The 22,239-nt window shown below is 54.4% G+C and overlaps 3 protein-coding genes across 3 annotated transcripts; all 3 read left to right on the top strand.

Moving 5' to 3' along the window:
* Window positions 1-16,024: 16,024 nt before the first annotated feature.
* Window positions 16,025-16,894, top strand: NGA_2071100 (uncharacterized protein; the record flags this gene model as incomplete). Its single annotated transcript, XM_005855799.1, has 1 exon — window positions 16,025-16,894. A coding segment is annotated over one exon (870 nt), but the record flags the coding sequence as incomplete, so codon positions are not given.
* Window positions 16,895-18,775: 1,881 nt separating this feature from the next.
* On the top strand, window positions 18,776-18,917 carry ERCC5 (DNA excision repair protein ERCC-5; the record flags this gene model as incomplete). Its single annotated transcript, XM_005855800.1, has 1 exon — window positions 18,776-18,917. A coding segment is annotated over one exon (142 nt), but the record flags the coding sequence as incomplete, so codon positions are not given.
* A 2,705-nt stretch (window positions 18,918-21,622) lies between these two features.
* On the top strand, window positions 21,623-21,982 carry ERCC5 (DNA excision repair protein ERCC-5; the record flags this gene model as incomplete). Its single annotated transcript, XM_005855801.1, has 1 exon — window positions 21,623-21,982. A coding segment is annotated over one exon (360 nt), but the record flags the coding sequence as incomplete, so codon positions are not given.
* Window positions 21,983-22,239: the final 257 nt, after the last annotated feature.

Here is a 22,239-nt window from a genome sequence, read left to right as displayed (position 1 = left end):
CCCTTCCCCCCTCCGCCGACGGTGCTGGACCTATCGCCTACATCGGACCCATGTCAGGGTGCAAGCCGTGAGAAGGGGCAGAAAGAAGGCGCACGAACAAGGAGGGACTGGCAGGCGGGACGCGCAGAGGGTCGAGAGGGGGATCGTGAGGCGCCACCTGACAAAGATCGCCGGGACACTCACTGCGCGGTCAAAGCCTCGGACTCTTCGTCGCCCGTGGTTGATGACAGCCTCTTTTCCGAAGAAGGAAGCAGGACCTTGCTCCATCCCCTCCTCGACAGCGACGACGAGGCATTTCCGAGCCCTGTCCTAACGCCGCGGCCCTCCGTCCTCCCGCCCGTTGGCCTCGCACGGGCGCTCTGCACACCCGGGGTCCTGGAAGTAGGGCTTTCCTATGCCTGTCTCAAGGGCGGCGCGTACGCTTTCGTCTTCTGGCTACCGACCATGCTCGCCTCGGGCGGGTGGGGCTTGAACGCCAAGCAAGCCAACGCTTGGGCCATGCTCTTCGACCTGGGCTCCATCCTGGGTTCCGTTGCGGTCGGTGCTTTGGCCGCACGGGTGCGCCGTCCCATCGCGGTCTACTTCGTGAGTATCTTGGGCTCGACGCTTCCCACCTACCTTCTCGGGAGGCTCCCGCACGAGCAGCAGACTTCGAGGGTCTTGGCGCTGCTCCTTCTCCTGGTTGGCTTCTTTTCGGCCGCGCCGCAATACCTGCTGGTCACGTCGGTGGCGCAGGATCTCGGTCAAAGCCCAGACCTGAAGGGGAGCAGGCGGGCCATCGCCACCATGACGGGCGTGATCGATGGAGTCGGCTCGCTCGGAGCCGCATGCGTGCAGGTCCTGGTCGGCCACTTGGCGCATTGTACGTCAGAGGCGGATGCCGGCGTTGAGGGAGCGGCTAGGACACATTTAACCTCATGCGACTTGAAAGAGGTCTACTACTTCCTGACAGCGATCGCCTTCTTAGGCGCGCTCATGCTGTCCCGCTTGCTTTTGCGAGAGGTGCGGAGCGGCGCCTGGAGGGCCTGAGGGCGGGGGATTGATCGATATTCCCCAGTGACCAATGTAAATTTACATTTGACAAAAGAGCCCAGCCCATAGGCATAGCGTTTGTTTACAAAGCACAAATATAAAGAAAAAGTACTTGTCCAAAGCTCGTCTTCATTTTCGATTGGTACAAGGTCTTCAGATGAGAGACCTATCTTACTCACTAATAGGCGCCAGTCACCCTCGTATCGTCCAGAGCAAATGTGATTGTTTTCCGTATTACTTTTTTCCTCCGGCTTATCCACTTTTCTCGCTCATCTAATCTGAACTGATGAAAATTCCCGCGCCACCATCTCGGAGGCATGATGGTAACGTAAGCCCTTGACACCACTCAAACGTGGAAGGTAGTTGTTCCGATCTCCCTCTACAAATGAAAAGCTGCTTCCATAGTTTCGCTTTAAATGTTCTACTCTGATTTCATTATCTCATGTTGTTGGAACGATTGTTTGTAGGTCAAAGATAAAGGCGTACGGTGGAAGGACTGTGCTACGCTCTCCGCTTGTTTTGTCCGAAGCGCTTTGGTAGAATATGTCACAAAACAATTCGAGCAGAGTAGTACTTGGCGCCCTTACGTCGTCCTTTGGTCTCCTTTGTATCGTCTCATTTTCAAAAGCAAACCCGGCAGCCTGTTTGTTCGCATTTCTCTGTGTACAGTCAATCAATTGGCGCTCGATCGACTCGCTCCAGTCGGCCCATGTAGTGTCCGTGGCGTGTCGCAATACGGAGCGCTCGAGTAAAGAGGCTGAGGGAGAGGTCGCTCCTCGCCTCCTCGGATTATCATCAAGCTTCATGATTTTATAGCCGTATTACCTTGGCACACCCATGGAATTCTTCATCGAGAAGGGGAGCGGCCTGCAATGCTTTCTCGTGATGTATGTGGGACCCCAAATCTGCCCCTGGTTCAAGCACCTGACCGGGGAGTGCCGAGACGCTGGCCGGGGGCACTTTCGGAAAAGATCGTAAGGGAGCGATTTCAAGTTTTTGAAATATACCTTTCAGCCAGGCACCCCGGAGGGAAATGCGCACTGATTAGGCTGCCATCAATGCGCATGGCATCACCTTGGCGTGGCGAGATTTATGGCTTCAAAATGTAGATATGAAACCTGCGTGCAAAGGGGACGCTTTTTGTGCGGTTTAAATCGTTATAGTGGACGTCGAAAAGATGACACCTGGGGGTGCGTGCCCCATCCTCATCGACAGGCGGCAAGTTTCCTGATGTCCAGTCCATTGAACATCTTGCTGGGTTTTTCTATGATTCCCTTGCGTTTTGTCATTTTGACTCCTACATACACATTCTCATATGTAGCCACAAGCTGTCCATTAAACATGGAAGAGGAGGAGAAATGGCGACGGACTCATGCTCTAAACTCAAGCTTCCGTGGAGGGAGCAGCAGGCTGGCCCCTTCACATCAAAACCATCATCACCACCCATTTTTCCATCACCACCACGCATCGTCGCCCTTCAGCAACAGCAGTGTCCGTTTAGCTGCGGGCTCTCCGCATTCGTGCCGGTACGTGGATACAAATAAGTCTTTGAGTCCATGTTCTGTTGTGGAGCAGATTTGAGGGGGTGTACGTTCCCCTTCTCTAGAGAGCACTCTACCAAGATATCGAATCGCCCCATCACTCAATGGCTTGTGACTCAAATTAAATGTACTCACGACATTCTATCATGAATGCCAAAGTAGCTCGACGAGGACCTAATTTTTGTTCACGCCCCTGCCACCTACCTTAACCTACTCCCTCCCACTCTTCTTCCCACCACAGAGCGCCCTTCAGCTCCCCACCACCTTCCCTTCACCCGCCACTTTCCTCTTCCCATGGCTCTAGCATGCGTGGACACCATGTGAGGAACAGCTTACATGCATCTGGGTTTGACGTCGGCTCTTCGTCGCCTTCGTCCTCACTTTTCCTCCCGAACAAGAGCGCCTACGTGGGCGCCTTCAGACACGCGCCGGCCACGCGCGGCTTCAAAGACCTTTGTTGGGAACCCTCCTTCCTTACCGCTCGTCCGTCACTGACGCAGATGGATATAGCTCGTCAGGAGCGATTCAAGACCCGTCACGTCGGCCCCCTGGAGCTTATGCAGCTGCCCACAACGCTGTACAAGGAGCTGATGGTGCGTAGGCGTCGCGAGCGTCTGCAACGGGAAATGGGTGTGAGTGTTATGCTTGACGAAGATGACGAGGAGGCAATTTTCGTGTTCGGGGAGGGGGAGGCCGCCTTCGAAGGGGAGGAAAGATGGGAAGATGATGAGGCGGGAGGGGAAAGGCACTTATGTGTGATTTGCTTGGAGGGTTTCACGCCTTGGGATCGAGTGCGGGAGCTACCTGCATGTCCACACATCCACCATCAACGCTGCTTGGACATCTGGCTCCGGGGCGCTGCTTCCTACGAAGCCTGTCACACTCGCAGCTGTCCAACATGCAAAACTCCCATCTCTTTTTCCGCTTCTTCCACGCCTACCACGCCTTCGGCAGCTGTGGAAGTTGCCGAGGAGGAAGAAAAGATGGGTGCGAAGACGGATACGGTCAGCTCGCCGCGCTCCATATTATCCAATATCTTCGAAATTCCTCGCTGGGCATACGCGAGGGCGGGTAATTCTCTCATGCAAGACGCACAACACCGGCAGCTGTAGGTGCAAGTCACAGTATCTAGACTGCTGTTCGCTTGAATAGCAATCATACCTCCAAGTGCGACAAAGCTACATTCCGCCTCAAGAAAAGCCGCACACAACTCGCATGTAAGGAACAGATAGGGGATTCTTCCGAATACCCCGCCAAAAAGCTGGCGCCTTTTCAGCATAAAACGATACTCAAGGTGACAATGGCAGCCTTTCGTCATTGGAAAAAAAATAAGATGTGTCCAGTAGCTTGCGTGTTTAGAGAGGGATATCACGGCCGATGCATGTGTGGAAAGTTCGTAGCAAGTGAGCCGTTCACAGGACATCGGGGAGTGGACAAAAAGCGTACTTTGTTGCGCATGTAAATGTGTGTACAGGGGTCCACCGTTTGGACTCACGAGTTGTATGTCGTGTTAAAAAAGGTATCAAATTGGCAAGAACGTGAAAAATATAAGAGGGGTACGCAAATCCAAAAATAAGAGACTCGTGTGAAGACAGGGCTGTCGAAGAAGTGGAAGCTAACTCAAAGAGCAACACATCATGGTATAAAGGGATCAATAACGTGTCAGAAAATCATGAAAATCATATGCACATGTCAATATTTATTTATGTGTTACCGCTTCCACGTCTACTTGTCTAACTACATCGGATATGACACATTTTGTGATCTTTCTCGGTCTTGCTTGGCTTTCCCATCGATCCTTACCCTTCTTTGCGCCTACATTGATGACCGACTGGTATCTGGTACGGTCACTTTAAGGATACTTCGCAGAACACGGATGGCTTCCACCAGTTCCAGTTTCCTCCCACTGCCTTGCAGGCGCATTGACTTACTTTTATTTTTTTCTGCCTCGGCTTTGCGCTCCAGTAAACGAAGAGACCCTTGTAACCGTCTTTGCACATTCACGTGCGTCAGATCTGCTCGCGCGTGAGACCCGCTTTCGCCATCACAAGCTCGTAAGAGCAGCCGGCCGGCGGGAACAAAGACGTGGTCATCTGGTCGGTACGTCTGAAGCAGCTCTACGAGTGTCTCGACTGCGCTAGGTGCCTCAGCCAACTCGTTGAGAAAGGGCGGGTGCAATGCGACATTCTCCAATATGCGTAGAACATGCCGGAGGAGTTCCATATGGGGCTTGCTTCGATTGCACGAGCGAATCACCGCCAAAAGCTTCGGCAACCCTTCAACCTTTACCAAGGCCTCGCAACACTCACGAGCCAATGAAGTGGACACAACCAACGTCATACAGGAGCGAAGGATCTGAGCACAGCTTTTGCCCACCAGCAGCACTTCCAAAGCTGTGGAATGCCGCACACTGATGCGTAAGGAAGGGTCATTTTCTGCTCGTACCGCAGCGTCGTGAATTCGTTGCCGTAACATACGCACGTTGGGTGGCGATTGTCGACGCACCAGACAGCCGCGGACGACAGCCTGGGCCATTGAGACCGCCTTATGGGCGATCTTTATCCGCCAGCGGGCCTGCAGACACCGAATGGCCTTTAAAATGCGACGTCGCTTGAGACGTGATTGATGCACGCGCCATACGTTTTGAATTCGACTGACAGCGGCTCTATGAAGTAGTAGTGATCTCTCTGCGCTGCGTTGACGTGCACGACGTTGTAACGCGCGGATGCCCGTTAGGCAGATTTTGAAGTCACGGACTGCTTTAGCACGACGCAAGACAGCTTGTACCTTAACAACTACCCCACGCTTTCTGATAAATTGATTTCGAATCCGAGCAGATCGCCAGGCACTTTGCAAACACACAGCAGCTTCCGTCCTAACGGCCAGCCGACGGCGGTGAAGAAACCCCCTACAGCAGCGCTGGAGGCAAATTGATGCTGCCAGCTTCTTTCGATAGGCCTTGAAAATAAGTTGCCGAATGAAGGTTTGAATGCAGAATAAAGCGCACCGTTGTTCTCGCGCCAATTTACGAGCCTGTCTGCCGCGTAGCAATGCCTGCAAGTACTTCATTCCACGCAGGGCAACGGTCCATGCACACCGGACGTGATGACCTCGCCATAACGCTTGTATCTTTACTGATGCAAAGCGTTGCTGTTGCACTTTTCGTCTATACGTCATACTCCGAAAGGCACTCTGCAGCCTGTGGACAGCTGCAATTCGGTTACGCACGAGCCTTCTCGCCTTCTTTTCTCGGACCAGTGCTTGCAGGTGGACAACCGCACGCACCGCTTTACTCCAGCGGAAACGTGCACGACGAAGTCGCCAAGCTCTTTGCATTTGGCGCGCTGCAATATCGTATCGGCTTGTTTTTCGACGATAAAGAAAACTGCAGACAATTTTCTTGATTACTAATATGGCTTTTAAACGCTGACGCGCCGCATGTCGTGCCGCTTTCCCTCGCGCTACTGCTTGCAATGCAAGAACTCCACGATAGCTAGTCTTTAAACGGCGTTGTCTCCGATGAAGACGCCATGAGACTTGGATTATTTTCGCTGCTTTCTTTATCTGGAGCAGTCGCCGGCGAAGCAGCAGGCCCCTCACGAAACTTTGCAGGGCGAGCACAGCATGCTTTTCTGCTTGGAATCGACGACGGGCCAAGTACCCGCGAGAACAGCGTTGCACCAACTCTGTTGCTTCTATCAACTGGAAAAATTGCTTTCTCGCTCGTCGGTACCGCCAGTAACGCTGAAGAACCACCGCGGCTATTTGTTCTTCGGTAATCTGATGCCGTTGCCGCCAACCTCGAATGAGGGCTTGTATACGAATTGCAGAGGCTCGAATATTCTCATACACACAATTTGCTTGATATGAACGATACGCAGTTTGTATTGCTATTATTGCCCGGTCCTGGCGGTGTCTCAATACACGCACACTATACCCTTTCCACACTGCAGAGATGAGAGTGGCTGCGCTGTTGTTTCGCCTTCGCTTAAACTTTAAAGCATATTCACGTGCTCGATGTCCTCGAACTCTCCGCTGAATTATAATGGCAGCATCATGTAAGGTCCTGCTTCGAGAACGCACAAGATAAGATCTCATACTCGCTTGGATTATACGTGCAGCGACTCGGAGCCTTGCCTGCTGACTGCGAACCAAGACACCCCGAAAGGCCGCCTGCACTAAAGTTGCCGCACGTTGCGCACGGATTCGGCGCCACGCACATTGTAACGCAATGGCGGCGCTAGGAGAAAATGAACGACATCGCAGAAGGATACGCCGGAGGCGATATTGACGTTGTAAGATCATGGCCGCGCGTTTGGTGGCAAGGAAATGACGTCGAGTGATGCATGTGCGGAATAAATTTTGCATTAGCGCAATGCCTGTCAAAGATGAGACGACATGATGAAGCTGAAAATGCTGCACGATTATCCAAAGCAGACGTATTGTATTCCCTCGATGCCCGTTCACAATGTCATTAGGGCAAAGTCCGTCCGGAAGCGATGCGCTATAGCTAGGTTGTCTGACATTGCGCTCTTGATTGATATGGTTGTGGTGAAGCCGATGAGACTGCAGCGCACTCACAACAAGCTTTACATTGTGTATTTTCTGCAGTCTTGATATTGCGGGCACACGAAGACGGCTACTCAGAAAGTCAAATTTCCCCGAAGAGGCGCCCCCCTCATTGGACACCAGTGATTCCACTAGCTTGACCAAGCGAACACCATCGCGCAAGTCGCAGCCCAAATCTGTAACCCGAAAGTTATAATCGTCGAGGTACCGCTGCTGAATCTCTACTCCGTATCCTAATCCCAGGAGGTGCCGAGCCAGATTGCCCTCACTCGCCATATAATCCTTGGCAAAGGAGTAGAGCATCTCCGCGGAGCTTTTAACGGCAGCAGTAGCATTGAAGAGCGGTGTGCGACGTGGAAAGGCCTCCATACGTTTGGCTCGGTCAAGTAGAATGACTAAGGTCAGATATCGCTCTATGGTATGGGCCTGTAGCACAGATCTTAAAGAATCTCGTTTTTTGGAATTGGTTTGGCCTGCGCGCTCCTGGATCACAGGATCGTTGAGAATCCGGGAGACGAGTAGCTTGCGGACCTCGTTCAAACCAGCAATTCGAAACACTTCACCGTCTCGTGTCCTTATGACTCGAACATTCGCGATTCTGGTATTCAACATCACTTCCAGCCCGACCTGGAGCCAGGACATATGATAGGAGAGCAAGAGCTCGAGGAAACTCTCCCGAAGGCCAATGTCTATGCGAGGGTCCTGGTCGTCCCGGAGTTGCAGGCGCTTGCTGGAAATTTCCAATCCTATGGCATGCTGCACAGCTTTCATTTCTGCCGAATCGTATATCTCTTGCACCTTGGCCCGGATCTCGTCACTTTCTTGCTCTTGGCTGAGATTGGAACAAGCTTGCGCATTTTTTGATGGACACAAAACAAAGTTCATCCATTCTGTCAGAATCTTTTCCTGTTGACCAAGCTTTCGTGCTTGCAGTCTTTGGCCTTGAGTATGAAAGGGAACGGTGCTATGGTTGATACTGCATCCTCTTGTTTCAAAGGAGCTAGACACAATTTTCCTCTTTGAAATTTTGTGCGTATTTTTGTTGCCCTTCTGAGAATTATAACGCCATTGCTCGGTGCAGCCGGAAGTCTCTGTGAGTGACGAGTCTTGATTTTCTTTATCATGCAATTCTACGGGGAAGCCGTGTTGTTTTGTTCGTTGTAATATGTTTGATGAGCGGTCCAGGTCATTTCCGCCGTGCTCGCCCGACAGCTTCAGGTCTTGGAATATGCCAGAGGGAATTATTTCGATGTCGGAGTCTATCGAGCGCTGCTTTTCGTCACCATGCTGCAGTCGCTGCTGTTTGTTGACTGCAGATCGTAGCGGTTGCTGGACAGTGGAAGAATTTCTCCTCAATAGTGTTGGCTTCATTTTGGCCGGCACCATTGAGGCCCCAGCCCGATCAACACAGCAACAGTGGAGCGTGATTTGGAATCGATGTCGCCTTTGGAAGCGCAACAAAAGATTTTCGCGCAATAGCCCTACTTTCGTTGGTGACCATTCCACTACACCGGTCGATCCGTTGAAGTGGACTTGAATGCCCTCCGAGATCCGATCAACCTCGATGCAGTCCTGGTCCAGGGCAGACGGAGCGACATCGAAAGTCATTATCTGACGATCACCTAAGGCAATTTGTCTAAAATCGAGGTAAAGGGGGACATGGAAGCCTTCCAAGTAAAGCGTCGGCTTTGTCACGTTAGGAAGGAGACAAGATCTATCGAACGCAGCCGCAAGGGGCCCATTTTCTTTTTCTTTCCCCGTTAAAGCCCGCATGATCAGCTAGTGTATTTCGTTCCCCATTAAATTCAGGAATTTCCCTAAATGGGAATAGATTAAGTAAATCGTACGTGAAAGTGTGAGATGGCCGTTAAGCGGCGTGGTCGTTGCATCATGCATAGCTCGTAACTTCCTCTCACAAATCAAATCGTCAGCATGAATGTCGCGAAAACACTCTTGAATAGAGACACTTTGGACTCAATGGTATGGCACTCCAAAGGCGGATGATATGGCCTTCCAAATGAGTAGAGAGTTAGGGGAAAAATGGCCAGCATCAAGGCCTGCGTCATCGCTAAGGGGACTTCAATACTTCAATTAGCGAGCGGCTGGCTGGGCTATCTGCTTGGTGATGATACACGAACCCTCGTTTGTCCCGGGACGAGTACTTGGATCTCTATTCATTCATGCCTGGTCCATGACGTTTAAATGACTGCCAAGGCTCATATTTGGTTTAGTGGGAGGGGCTCTTTTGCCGGTGGCGTCCGCTTTCGTTGAAGCTGGTAAATGGCCCTGTAAGTGAGTGGCAAGTAGAAGAACTCATGACAATCTGTTTTACCTCTAGATGACCCGCCTACGACTCAAGGTGTACACAGCGGTGACGACGATACCAAGTAATGAGGTAGATTTGGAGTTGAAGGACGACGCGTCTCGCGCGCCTTTCGCAATGTTGCAGACTTTAATCCAGGCCCATACTGGACTGCAACCTCGTGATCAGCATCTCATGTACGGAAAACCATCATTTCCTATTCAAGATGATATGGACGTTCAAGCATTAGTCCGTCGAATTGCCCATGCGGAGTTTTACACACATGAAACATCACCGCACCACTTTGTTAGCGTTTACCCTGCCAAGATTTTGATGACTGCAGTGCAGGACGCATGTTCTCGCGTTTATTTCGGAGACAACGCGGTTCTTCAACCTTGCTACATGTTTCCTGATAGTGATCATCCTGTATGCGAAAGTTGCCAGGCCAATTGTTTTCCCGAAGGGTTCTTGCAAACTCAAAATTCTCCTCTGTTGCGACCGTTTGTTTGTGCTGCAGCAAGCTTGTGTGCCGAGGGATTGGGAAACTACATCTTCGCAGATAGATTGAAAAAGGCAGGCTCGCTTTGCTGCAGAAAAATCGAAGAAAATCCTGCCCTTAGGGGCTCAGAGAGTCCGCATTCAATGATTGCTGAAGGCGGTTCACTGGTGTTATCCCCTCCCGCTCTGGCCCTACTCGACAAGTTCCGTCAAGCGGCTCACTCGCAGCAAGCCTCGCAATTTGAGCGGCAGAGTCGCGAAGGGATGGATATGATGGGTCGCTTACAAAGTGGCTGTACCACATTTTCAGAGTATGAGTCGGCAGCTCTCAAAAATAAAGCTCTCGCAACCATTCCTTTGGCTATGTTGCATGCCAATGCCCTGGCTGCTGGAGGTGATCCTTTCAGACGACCTCTCCAATTCCATGACATATTGTTGCGAGAGCTTCTTGCATGGTTTAAACGGGATTTTTTCGTTTGGGTTAACAATCCTCCGTGTGACGGCTGCGGTTCGACTGACACAAAGATTGTTGGGGGCGTGGCGCCGACAGTAAGTGAGGCAGCCGGTAAGGCCAGCCGGGTGGAGGTGTACGGATGCAAAACGTGCCCGAAACAGACGCGCTTTCCCAGATTCAACGACCCAGGTGTTCTGTTAGAGACGCGAAGGGGCCGTTGTGGGGAATGGGCGAACTGTTTTACGCTCTGTTGCGTCGCTATGGGGTTCGAATCACGCTACGTGATGGATTGGACTGACCATGTCTGGACGGAGGTGTGGTCGCCAGCACAGGAGCGTTTCATCCATGTGGACTCATGCGAGAATGCGGCCGACACGCCCTTGATGTACGAAGGAGGGTGGGGGAAGAAGCTGTCCTACGTCATTGCTTTCGGGAGGAACCATTGCGTGGATGTGTCCAGGCGGTACACCCGCAATTTCGAAAATGAGATGTTGAGCCGTCGGCAGAGTGTTCCAGAACAAATTTTGATTCAGCAAATTGCGTCACTAAATCAGCAGCTGTGTCGAAACGGTTTGTCGGTCCCCGTGCGTCAGAGTCAAGAACGGATGCGACAAGAGCAGTTCGAGTTGCACTCTCTCACGGTGTTGAAAGACGCAGGCGGCGGGATGAATATCAAAGCGTCTGAACGTCAGGGACGAATCTCGGGCGACGCAGCATGGAAGCGGGCACGCGGTGAGGATGGTGCGGATCTGCCAAGCGCCGGACAGCAAGATCGGCGTTTGGCATCGGTTACGTCGGTTTCTCAGGCTTCGATAGGAAAGGTAGAAGGGAGCGATAAATTGTCGAATAAAATGGAAACTATCGAGCGGGAGGAAATGGCAGGCATGCCAATCTGGCCTTCTGTGCCAGGCCAGAGGTCTTGGTTCATCTCGGCCACCTCGGTTAGCTCGGTGACAAAAGAATCTGTCGCTCGTTTGGGCGCAAAAGCCGGTTTCGGTCCGGAAGCGATAACAGTGAATGGAATGCCAGTGGCTGTTGGAATCAGAGGACTGAATGTTGTGGTGTTAAACTTATCCTGTCACATCGTAGAGCAAAGCGTGGCGTTCAAGGCATCCGGTGCATCCGGGGAGGAAACTGAATCCGTGGACGACGAAAATCCAGCGCTCCTTTTTTTAAAGGAACATGCCGTGGAGGAAAAGTTGGTATTATGCGTCATGTTAGGCCAGGGCTCACGTGCATGTTGGGACGCGGCGGCGTACATGTTGGAAATAGCTAGAGGGGGTGCATCTGAAAGGCCCGAACACAGCCAACCTTGCATAGTCTTTGCTGGAATCAAAGCAGTCACCGAATTTGGACGCCCTCGGCAACATTTTGCACAAGTATTCGTGACCATCCCTTTATCGAATCAAAGCTTTCCAACACGATTTCGTAAAAATGCAGCATCAAGATGGGACTGCGCTATCGCTACCACACCAGTGATGCATCAACTGGGTCCTCTGGGCGACGGCATATTAAGCGACAGTCCTTTAAACATCTACAACACTCTATGCAGCACTTTTCCCAAAGCTCCATTGAAAGGATTCGCATACAAACCAGGTTATGGATTGGTAGGGATGGCCCAGGCAAGCGGTTTAAGGAGGGGAGATGGATGGATTACAGAGATGGCTTGGCCGTCGCGTCCATCTGCAGAAGATGACATTAAATTGCGTGTCAGACGGCTCTTTGATCTTTTGGTTTCGGAAGGTATGGAACCTAACGTCGCTGCCGCCAAGGCGTTACACGACATCACGCCGCAAGGGCCAAAGCATAGAGAAGAAGAGAATAGCCTGCGAGGTGATCAGCTGCAACAAGCGCCGCCAGATACTGGTGGCATGATATTGCGCTATATTTCTCTCAGCGAAAATCGATTGCGCTCTTGTCGTGGTACAATCGAAGCATTCGACGACTTCGAGGTCGCAACGCCTATTCAGGCCATGGTGGAGAGGCAACAAGGCGCTCCGATACTAAGACTGCAGCGACTGCGCGTGTGGAGCTCATCCAATGGCATTATAGGGCTTCAAGCAGGGTATGGACATCTAAAATCTGGTAGCCCGTTTCTCCTGTGGGCGCCAGTACACCATTGTTTAGCAGGATCGGCGGCATCGACGACATTTTCTCCTGATGCAGCCACTACCGAGATCGTGCTTGGTACCGAGGAAGGTTTTACGGAAATCAAAATCTCAAAAAGCGATGAATGTATTGTGGGGCTGTGTTTTAAAACGACTGCCTGTCGCGAGCTCTCTGTCGGTGTAACGGAGTCCGCCGGCAGTCGCACAAGCGATATTTCCGTACCCCCCGGGTGGCAAGTCACTGCTTTTTGGGGCACCTTGGGGCAGCACGGCTTACACAGTTTGGGTATGATTATTAGGCTGGGTAGTTTGGAAAGCTCAAGTTTATGGGCGTCAACATTGAGTCTACCCGCGGACGCATGGGGAGTCCACACGTCTTGCCGGGTAGACCGCGCCACATGTCAACTCTTGCGATGGACAGGAGAAGACATATCCACGGTGCTGACGGTATTGCGTGCAGCCCGTCGTTATCTCGAAAATTGTTTAAAAGATCCTAGCAATACAAAATTCCGGCTCATACGCGTACGAAGCAAGTTTTTCTTCGACAATATCGGAAAAGTACCGGGATCGGGTCATTTAATGCAAGCCTTGGGATTTGAGCACATAGCGGCAGCAGCGACTGCCTTTTCTGCGACGGAATATGGAAAGCCAGAGGAGGAGGAGGCATGTTATACTCTTCCACTATTTCAAGTCGTTCCCTCACGCTTAAAACGAAATATTTATAGATTAGACGTCAACATCACAAGACTTGTCGATATGTCAGCAAGCTGATGCGAAGATACTGCGGATACATAAAGTTACGTAAAGAAATGAACAAACAAGCATTAGTACCATTCAAGGCTTAGTTGTGAAGGCTCCATCGCTCGTCGTGACATACATTTTCGGCCATGTCTTTGTGTCTCGTTTACTGCAACAGAAGTAGAGTAAATGAGGATCCGGAAATAAGAGAAGAGTATCTTGATGGTGAGTGTGCGGTCCAAAAGCATTACCTTTTGCATCACGAATATTTTTAAAGGCTCCCACCGTCCTTAATCGCATGCAGTTCTCCCTGAGTGCATAGTTGCCTGTTCCTTTTATATGTCTTAATGGCCCACTTTCCTGCCCGCTTTCAGCGACTCGCTGAGGTCCTCTCGGACGTCTCCCACTTCCTGCTGCGATGGGGCCTGGTGGGGACATGGGTAGAGCTCTTTGTGTTTAACGCGGAAATGTGCCAGGACCATGCACGAACTCATAAGTCACATGTGCATGCCCCCACTCCTCCCCCCACAGCTGTATTGCTCCTGTTTACCCTTTCAAGGGACCAGGCCATGGCGACGGCGGGCGGGCTGGCGATGCGGGCAGAGGTCCTGCACGAGACCCTCCGGCTTTATGTGGACATAGCCCAACGACACGTGCGGGGGCATGCCACTCTATGGATTTTGCTGCCTTCACCGCCAGCTGATGTCGGGGCGCCGGCTGAGGGAGACTTTTTCACGTACCGGTTGCACGCGCGGCAGATGGAAATCCATGAAGTGAGGGTGAACGACGAGGTGGCGTCCTACGTATACCCGCATCCTGTCGACTTACTCCGAGACTTCGTACCTTGCCAAAGGGAAGAGATTGGTGACAAAGAGGAGGGCCAAAAGATAGCGGAGACCTCGTTGGACTACGATGCCTTGGATATGCACTATAGGTGCGAGCTCATCGCCTCGCAGGAAGGAGAGCTCGGACTGCAGCTACCCAAACGCCAGACCTGGGCCCCCTCCCACCGAGACGACGTCGACATCCTTCCTCAAGTTGTATTAAATGCGCAGGCGGCTGCTCTTCGCATTGCCAAAGTTGACATTACGTACAGCCTGGATCATCCCGTGGCAGGCCTGCGCTTCGAGAGCCAGCCGGCGCATGCGTACAGTGTGCGTTGTCCCAGTGTGCTTCACGACGTCGATGGACCTCGCTGCTGGTTCCCCTGTGCGGACCGCACTACGGACGTGTTTACGCTGGACATGATCATATCTGTTCCTTGCTCTATTTCTGGAGTGGGCGAGGCAAATGGAGCGGAAGGGGGGGAGAGGGGGAACACTGGCAGCTTGGGGCACTCTGATCAAAAGGGTGCGACAGACGGCGTTGTTGACGGCTTCAGAACAGATTTGTGTGGCGACTGTACCCATCCTAACACGGCAAGGAACGCCCGCCCGCCGATCGTGTTGGTGGGAGGGGGGGAGCTTGTGGGCAAACGAATGACGTCGGGCGAGGAGGCGACGGAATGGCACTATGCCATCGAGACGCCAATCACCGCGTCGGCTGTCTCTCTGGTAGTAGGTCACTTCGGACGGTACGTGGATAGGGAGGTGCCACGGGTCTCGCACCACTATCTCTTGAGGGGTGCGGCCACAGGGTCTTCCGTTGCCGAGAGGGACTGTGGAGGGGGATCTGAAGCAACGCCAGCCTCCTCCCCGCCGCCGCCGCCGCGGTCGTGGGTCGCGCACAGCGTTGAGGGTATGGGTCCTGCTTTGAGTTTCTTGGCAGACTTCTTCCACCTTGCGCCGGGCGGGGCCGCAGCAGCACCCCCAGCCAAGAACGGCACAATCCTCGGTCCCCGTCCTGCCAGCTCGTCTCCGTGCCTCACCCATCGCACAGTCTTCGTCAGGGGCCTGCCCGACACCGCCATCGCCTTTCACGGCCTCTCCTTGCATCGCGCGGGGGACCTGCACCCCTGCCGGGTCTTCGATTCCTCCATGGCCCTTCACCTAGGAATGGCCGAGGCCTTCTTCGCGTCCTGGCTGCTCCCTCGCCTCCGGCCCCGCTTCAGCCGCGACCGCTGGATCTTCCACGGCGTGCTAGGCTACCTGCTCCTCTTGTATGTGCGACGACGCTTGGGCGAACACGAATACCGGTGTCGGCTCCTGCGGCTCATGGACGCCGTCATCGCGCTTGAGCGGGAGGGTCAGAGCATGCCTTTGCTGCCCCCTGATTCTCTGCTTCTGGCGCGGGAGATGTACAGTCCTGCAAATCTAGAGCTGGTTCGTGTGAAGCCCCCGATCATCATGCACATGATCGAGCAGCGCGTCGGGCGTAAGCCTTTGCGGGACGTTCTTCGCTCAGTGGCCTGCCCACCCCCGGCGGCCGCAAGCTCGACAGGCGAGCCTTCAGACGGCATCGACCAGGACGCGGCGGCAGCACGCGACATGGATGATCCTGACCCGTCTGCATCCTCTCCCAAGCATGCTGCCGGCGTGACTCCCGTGTCCGCTGGGACCGTCCGCCCGCAGGCATTAAAGACGCTGGGCTTTCTCCGCCTCTGCCTCAAGACCAGCAGTCGGGGCGACTTTATCAAGAACCTGCGGGAATGCTGGCTGGAGGGTCGGGGTCCGGCCTACTTCTCGGTTTTTCATGCCTTTGACCGTCGCGCTCCCAAGCCTGAATTGACTATCACTTTGAGACAGACTGTTCCGCCCTGGGGGCGCCTTTTCACGGGCCCTCTTCGCATCCGCATAATGGAGGATGGAGGTCCCTACGACTACGACAGGGACATAAGTGAGGCCGAGCACGTCTTCTCATTCAAGCTCCACTCCAAGGTGCGAAAGGTGGGGGGCAGTCGGCAGCGCAAGCAGCAAATCTCGGCGAACTTGTCGGAGAAAGATCCAGGACCTGAGGCGGGTTCCAAAGCGAAGAAAGCCGCCAAAGCTGGAGCGCATGATGATGCTGATACGCCTTCAGGCATCGATGGAGGCGATCCCGCAACGGATGCTCCGAAGCCCAAAAAACGTCGGAAAAAGGCGAATGCAGCCGCAGAAGCTATTTCGGCAGAACAGGAACAAGCGCTTGCCGGAGGATCAGCTACCCCGTCTGTGTCTGAAACGTTGACGGGTGGGGTTAGAGGCTCACGGCAGGAGGATGATGACTACACACTTTCACGCCGGGAGCACTATTGTCCCGTCGTTTGGTTGAGATTGGATCCGGATCTGCAATGGATAGCGGAATGGGAATGGGAGAACCTGCCGGAGTACATTTTCTTGGAGCAGCTTCATCGCGACCCGGACGCCGCCGCGCAATGCTTGGCTCTCCGAGCCCTGACAAGCTATCCCAAAGCCACACAAGACACAACAGCGCTAGTTGGCAGCGTTCAATCGGGCACGACGCTACGACCCAGCTTGGCGGCCCAGGCCATGAGCGATTGCGTGCGAGGCAAGCAGGGGCCAGGGTGGGTGGAGCCCTCCTTGAACGTGCGCATGGAGGCGGCTCGGGCGCTGGCGGCTTGGCAGAGCAACCACGCGCCAGGATCCATGATAACAGCAGATTCAGGATGGCGAGGTTTGGATTTCCTTTTTTGCGCTTATCGGGAGCGCTACTTCGATGCCACATCAAGGGTGCCTCTGCCCGCAGACTTCACGGATGAGGCAGAGTACCAGCTACAGAAGGCCTTACTTTACGCGATATCCCTTGTCCGCGGCAAAGACCGATACTCCCCGCGGATGGTCTGGGAATTCCTTCGCAGCGTCTTGGAAGGCCATGACAACTCTCGCAACCCCTTTGACGACTCTGCCTTCCTCAGGACCGTACTCTTCGCTGTTGCCAATCTCCGCGTCAACTCATCCGAGGAGCGTTCGGGAACAAGTCTGGTGGAGAATCTACACCCGCAAGTAATGCGACATCTGATCTGGCACCAGGAAGTTGGCTCTTATGACCATGCTGTGGAAGCTGCGGCACTTCGAGCCTTGTGGAACTTGGAGCTCGTTAGGGGAGGAAGCCAGGCTAAAGCTGTCGAATTTTTGCAGTACGTCAAAAGCATCCCCGACCAGGTGCTCAGCAAAAAAGCGCTGTCCGATCCCTCATCTCTCGTACCATTGCGACTGGCCGCCCTGGAGGCTGTGGTAAGATTGCAGATTCAGGAGGCGAAGCATTTCGATACCGATTCAAGTGCGGCTGAGGCTGCAGGAGCAGGGATTGAGGGGCCTCGAAAGGCATTGCATTGGGTGCTGACGATCCTGAAGCACGAAAAGGCATGCGGATCCATTATTTTTTGTTATAAGGCCCTTCAGGTTCTCTTTGAGGCACTCCGGCATCCGTTGAACTATCGTTCGGATGCTCTGAACTTCAACGCGCCTCTTGCGTTGGCGCCGACACACTTCCTTGATCACCTCGCTACCAACGGTCAGGCATATGATGAACTAGATGCTGCCGTTGCGAGCAATGCTTCCTTGAAATCCAAAGAGAATCCGTATTTGAGCTCGCTGCGATCGGCTGAATTTGTTGGGCCTCATGAAGACGTCCGAAAAGAGATGTGGCAGTTCATAACGACGGAAAGCTGGTACAGCCAACCGCTGCGTGGGATGGCTTTGTGGTTGTTTCAGGCAATCTGGGGATACCGGCCTCTGGAAGAAAGCAAGTTGCATGACAAAGAAGACCCGTTGGGGACCAATGAAGCCGGTTCCAGCGAGCTTAAAGAATTTATCGGACTGGAGGATGTATACATGGAGCTTTTGGGTCTGCGCGCCGATGGAGTATTCTCGTTGCGATCCACACTTTTCGACGACCATGACTGGAGAGTGTGGCGAGACCGACGAGCCCGGCGATTAAGCGCTCAGCCTGGTGGTGGTAGGAAGGAAAACGTTGCAGGTAACAAGTCCTTGTCCTTGGAAGACCTCTCAGATACGGAGCGAAGTGAGCGGAAGATGTGCCTGGAATCCCGCAAGGCCATCATGAAAAGCAATTCAAAGGTCCGGCTGAAGGTATCGATTGCGAAGGCCTCTGTCTAATTTTGGACTGCAGCGAAAGTTGTTGAAAGTATGTGTCTAGTTATTCAGCCAGTGTTGCACTTTGGGTTGTCCGAGTCCAGTGACCAAATTTTGATAGACGCTTTCACGCTTCCATTCTTGTCGACGCATAGCGAAGAAATTGGTCAGTGGAACTGCAGAGACATGTACTCATAGCATAGATAAGCATTCAATAATGTAAATAGGTCTGTGTCGTACATCCTGTTTTGTTTGTGCTGCACTTTATTTTAACCTCCCGTCCCTGCTGCTCTCTCGGACACCTTCTCTTCTAGTTGTACATCGACAGCGATTTGTCGCAAGTTTGCGTTAAGCGGCGACTGCCGTTGCTCGCAATACTTAATCGCTACTTTAGTGCAATTTTTATCAATAACTCACCCGTCTTCTCTATCTCCGGCCTGATGATGGTGGCATGTATCTTGACGTGTATCCACTCAAAAGTCGATAGGATACTAATTCATTATTCTGCTTCTTTTCCAGGCTCCACACCAAGTAACTCTGCGAATGAAAGGAGCAAGATGGGAGTACATAACTTGTGGCAATTGCTGTTGCCTGTGGGCAGGCGTGTGAATGTGGAGTCTTTGGAGAGGAAAACATTAGCTATCGATGTGAGCATTTGGCTTACGCAGTTTATTAAAGCGATGCGAGACGACGAAGGGAAGGTGGTTAAAAACGCGCACATCATTGGCACATTCCGGCGCATTGTAAAATTGTTATTCTACCGCATTCGTCCCATTTTTGTTTTTGACGGAGGTACACCGGAAATAAAACGACGCACAGTGATGTCTCGAAAGCGCCGTCGTGAAGATCAAGAGACGAGCGTGCGAAAGACAGCCCAGCGCCTGCTCCTGGCACAGTTGAAAAAACAACACATCCTTTCTGGGAGCACTGTATTAACAGGAGCCTCAGGGAAGAATAAAAAGCAAAAAGCGGATTTAGAGCCCGTAGGATCATTGGGAGCGGAGGCTGGTTTTGCCGCTGGATTCATCCCCGGGGCTCCTGAAAAGGCAAGGGATCCTCCGGACGCCGAGGTGGCGGGGCGGGAGGAATTTGTGGCCGGGGATGGGAGCCAGGATGCCCGAAAGGGTGCAGAGAAGGTTTATGGCCATGGTATAAATGGTGATGGTGGCTCGATACGGCAAAGAAGTGCGGCCGCAGCGTTCGCTCAGGCCTTGCCGGCTGCTGCAAGTGACGAGGAGGAGGAGGTGGAGTGGGAGGAGGAAGAAGACAGCGGGACCGACGACGTCGGGGACATTCTTCTCGAAGACGACAATGTGGACGTGATGGTGCTGGCCTCTCTCCCGCCTGAGCTGCAGAAGGACGTCGTTGAATCGGCCAAACGCCGGCAGCGATTGCTCTCCCGCCAAGCTTTCATGCCGGTTGCAGGCAATCCCGCCCTGTATTCGCAGGCGCAAATTTCGAATTTCTTGAAAAGCTCCCGACTCAACCAGAAGGTTTCGAGTCTGCGCGAGGTGCTAGGAGATGATGGCAATCGCGACGAGGGAGGCATCGGGGCAGGCGGCAAGGACCAGCCCGAGAGCTCTGCCGGTTCCGGCACCTGTATGGTGGAGCCTGATGGAGATGCGTCTGGGCTTAAGCGCGCAGAGTTTCAAGATGGTTGTAAAGATACCACCGAGGCCGTGTGGTCGAGGCCAGGGCATGCGCCCCAAAGCAGCGGGCTCGCGGGGGTGGGCGAAGGCGGGTGGTCGAGGGGAGGCCTTCGGGAGGATGATGGGAGGGACGGAGGAGGGGAAAAGGCGGTCGACTTGGTGCAGGGCGGTGGGTTTCTCCCCGAAGACGAGCACATAGATGGCCGCGGCGACGAGGGGAGGGGCGGGGGTATAGGGTCGATGGGAGGAGGAGGCTTTCTCCCGGAGTCGGAGGGGGAGGAGGGCGTGGAGGACGGAGCGACCGAGGGGGGCGTGCAGGGCGGTCCGAGGGTGATGGGTGGTGACGAAGAATGCGGACTGGTGGTGATGAAGGAGGCAGGTGCCCCCCTTCCCCGGGACGACTCCTCGTCGGGTCGGATGGATGCGAGCAGGGAAGGAGTCGGGGCGGGGGCGAACACCGCGGAGCAGTGGCTGGAGGAGGAGGAACGGGAGATGGCCCTGGCGGTGAGGATGTCTCTGGAGGAAGCGGCAAGCCGGGGAGGGCGAGAGGGGCGGGGTGCAAGTGCGGTCGAGGCGGTCGACGACGACGGGCAGGCAAGCGTGCCTGGCGTCGAAGAGGAGAAAGAGGGAGGCATGCGGCCGTTGCCGACGCTTGGCTCGTTGACGACGGCGAAGGGACCGAAGGAAGCTGACGACAGGGAGACCGGAGGCTTGGTCTTGTCCCTCCCCGATGCCCCCGCAAGCGTGGACGACGCCGCCTCCCTGGGAGATTTCCTCGCGGCCCTGGCGCCCGACCGCCCTCCCGCTCCAGCGCGTCCATCGGGCCCGGGCCCCGGGAATCTCACACCCGTGTTTTTGCCAGCCAAGGGGCAGCAGTCTCGTGCCCCACCCTCGGCTTCTCCTGGAAAGACAGCCCCCCCGGTCAGTGCACGTGGGGGGGGCTTGAGGGATCCGAGGACGGCCGGTGCCAACCCCGCCTCCTCCCCTTCCTCCTCCTTGTCCAAGTCCGTGCTCCCCACCGAGGAAGCTTTCCAAAATGCGGTGGCGACCGCATCGCGCTTGACCACGTGGGCGGGAGTGGCGGTGCGGAGAGCGATCCAACAACACGTGCAGATGGCGGCGCCTGGGGTGGACCCTCCAGCATCCTTGCCGCCGACCCGGGGAGGACAGATGTATGGGAGAGAGAAAGCTGAGGGCCAAGTTGAGGAGGAGGCATCGTGGGATGAAACCCTGCCGTTCTTGCAGCGAGGGAGAGACGAGGGGAGCGATCATGATGAGGACAAGGAAGGGGAGGAAGACGACATAGAGTGGGAGGGTGGGGACGACAAGGAAGACCTGTCGGCGGAGGAAGAGAGGGACGAGAGCCTGGGAGAAGAAGGGATGACAGTCGACATTGATGGGGATGTCAGAGTAGGAACAACGTTTCCGGGCATGGTTGCACCGACAGAGGCGGCTGAGGCTCCCACAGGCGTGGCTTGGTCGCGACCGACTGGAGGAGGCAGTGGCGTGAGCGCGGAGGCCGGCCGAGGGTCTCTGCTGACATTGCTTGAGCCTGCGAATGCGGACTCAGGTGGCCGGAGGGATCTCGAAGAGGCGAGTGTGACGGTGAGGAAAAGTGAGGAACCGAAGCCGGTCGCGGAGTGGGGAGGCTTAGGCACGGGACAGGACGTCATGGGCCTTGGAAATGCAGGGAGAGTATGTGACCAGACAGAGGCGAGGGCCCATGCGGAAGATGCAAAGGAGCAGGAGGAAGAGGAGGGGAAGGTGGAATCACTGGCCATCGCGTCCGAAGTAAGCCATGCCGGCATGTCCCTGACTGGCAGCGACGACGTATTAGGGCAGGGGACCGAGGAGTACGAGGATATGAGCAGAGACCTGGATGACGAGGCCGCCCTCAGAAGCCGGATGCGCAAGGAGCTGCGGGACGCGGAGACCGTCTCCCAGGAGATGCGGGAAGATATCATGCACTTGCTGCAGCTCTTCGGTGTCCCCTACCTGGTGGCGCCCATGGAGGCGGAGGCCCAGTGCGCCGTGCTGGAGACCCTGGGGCTGGTCGACGGGGTGGTGTCGGACGACAGCGATTCCTTCCTTTTCGGGGCCCGCGCTGTCTACAAGAATATATTCGACGAACGAAAGTACGTAGAGGCGTACCGGGCCGAAGACCTTGAGAGGGAGCTGGGTCTGAAGCGGGTGGATCTGGTGTCTCTCGCCTTGTTGTTGGGCAGCGACTACACGGAGGGCGTGAAAGGCGTGGGCATCGTCAATGCGATGGAGGTGGTCCGGGCCTTCGCCCCGCGGGAAGAAGGAGAAGGAGAGACGGAGGTAAGGGGGGGAAAGCCAGAGGAGGGGCTGCAGCACTTCAAAGCCTGGCTGGA

The sequence above is a fragment of the Nannochloropsis gaditana genome (assembly GCF_000240725.1).
Source record: "Nannochloropsis gaditana CCMP526 unplaced genomic scaffold scaffold094, whole genome shotgun sequence".
In the NCBI taxonomy this organism is placed as follows: domain Eukaryota; class Eustigmatophyceae; order Eustigmatales; family Monodopsidaceae; genus Microchloropsis; species Microchloropsis gaditana.
This window is presented reverse-complemented; position numbering and strand designations above follow the sequence as displayed.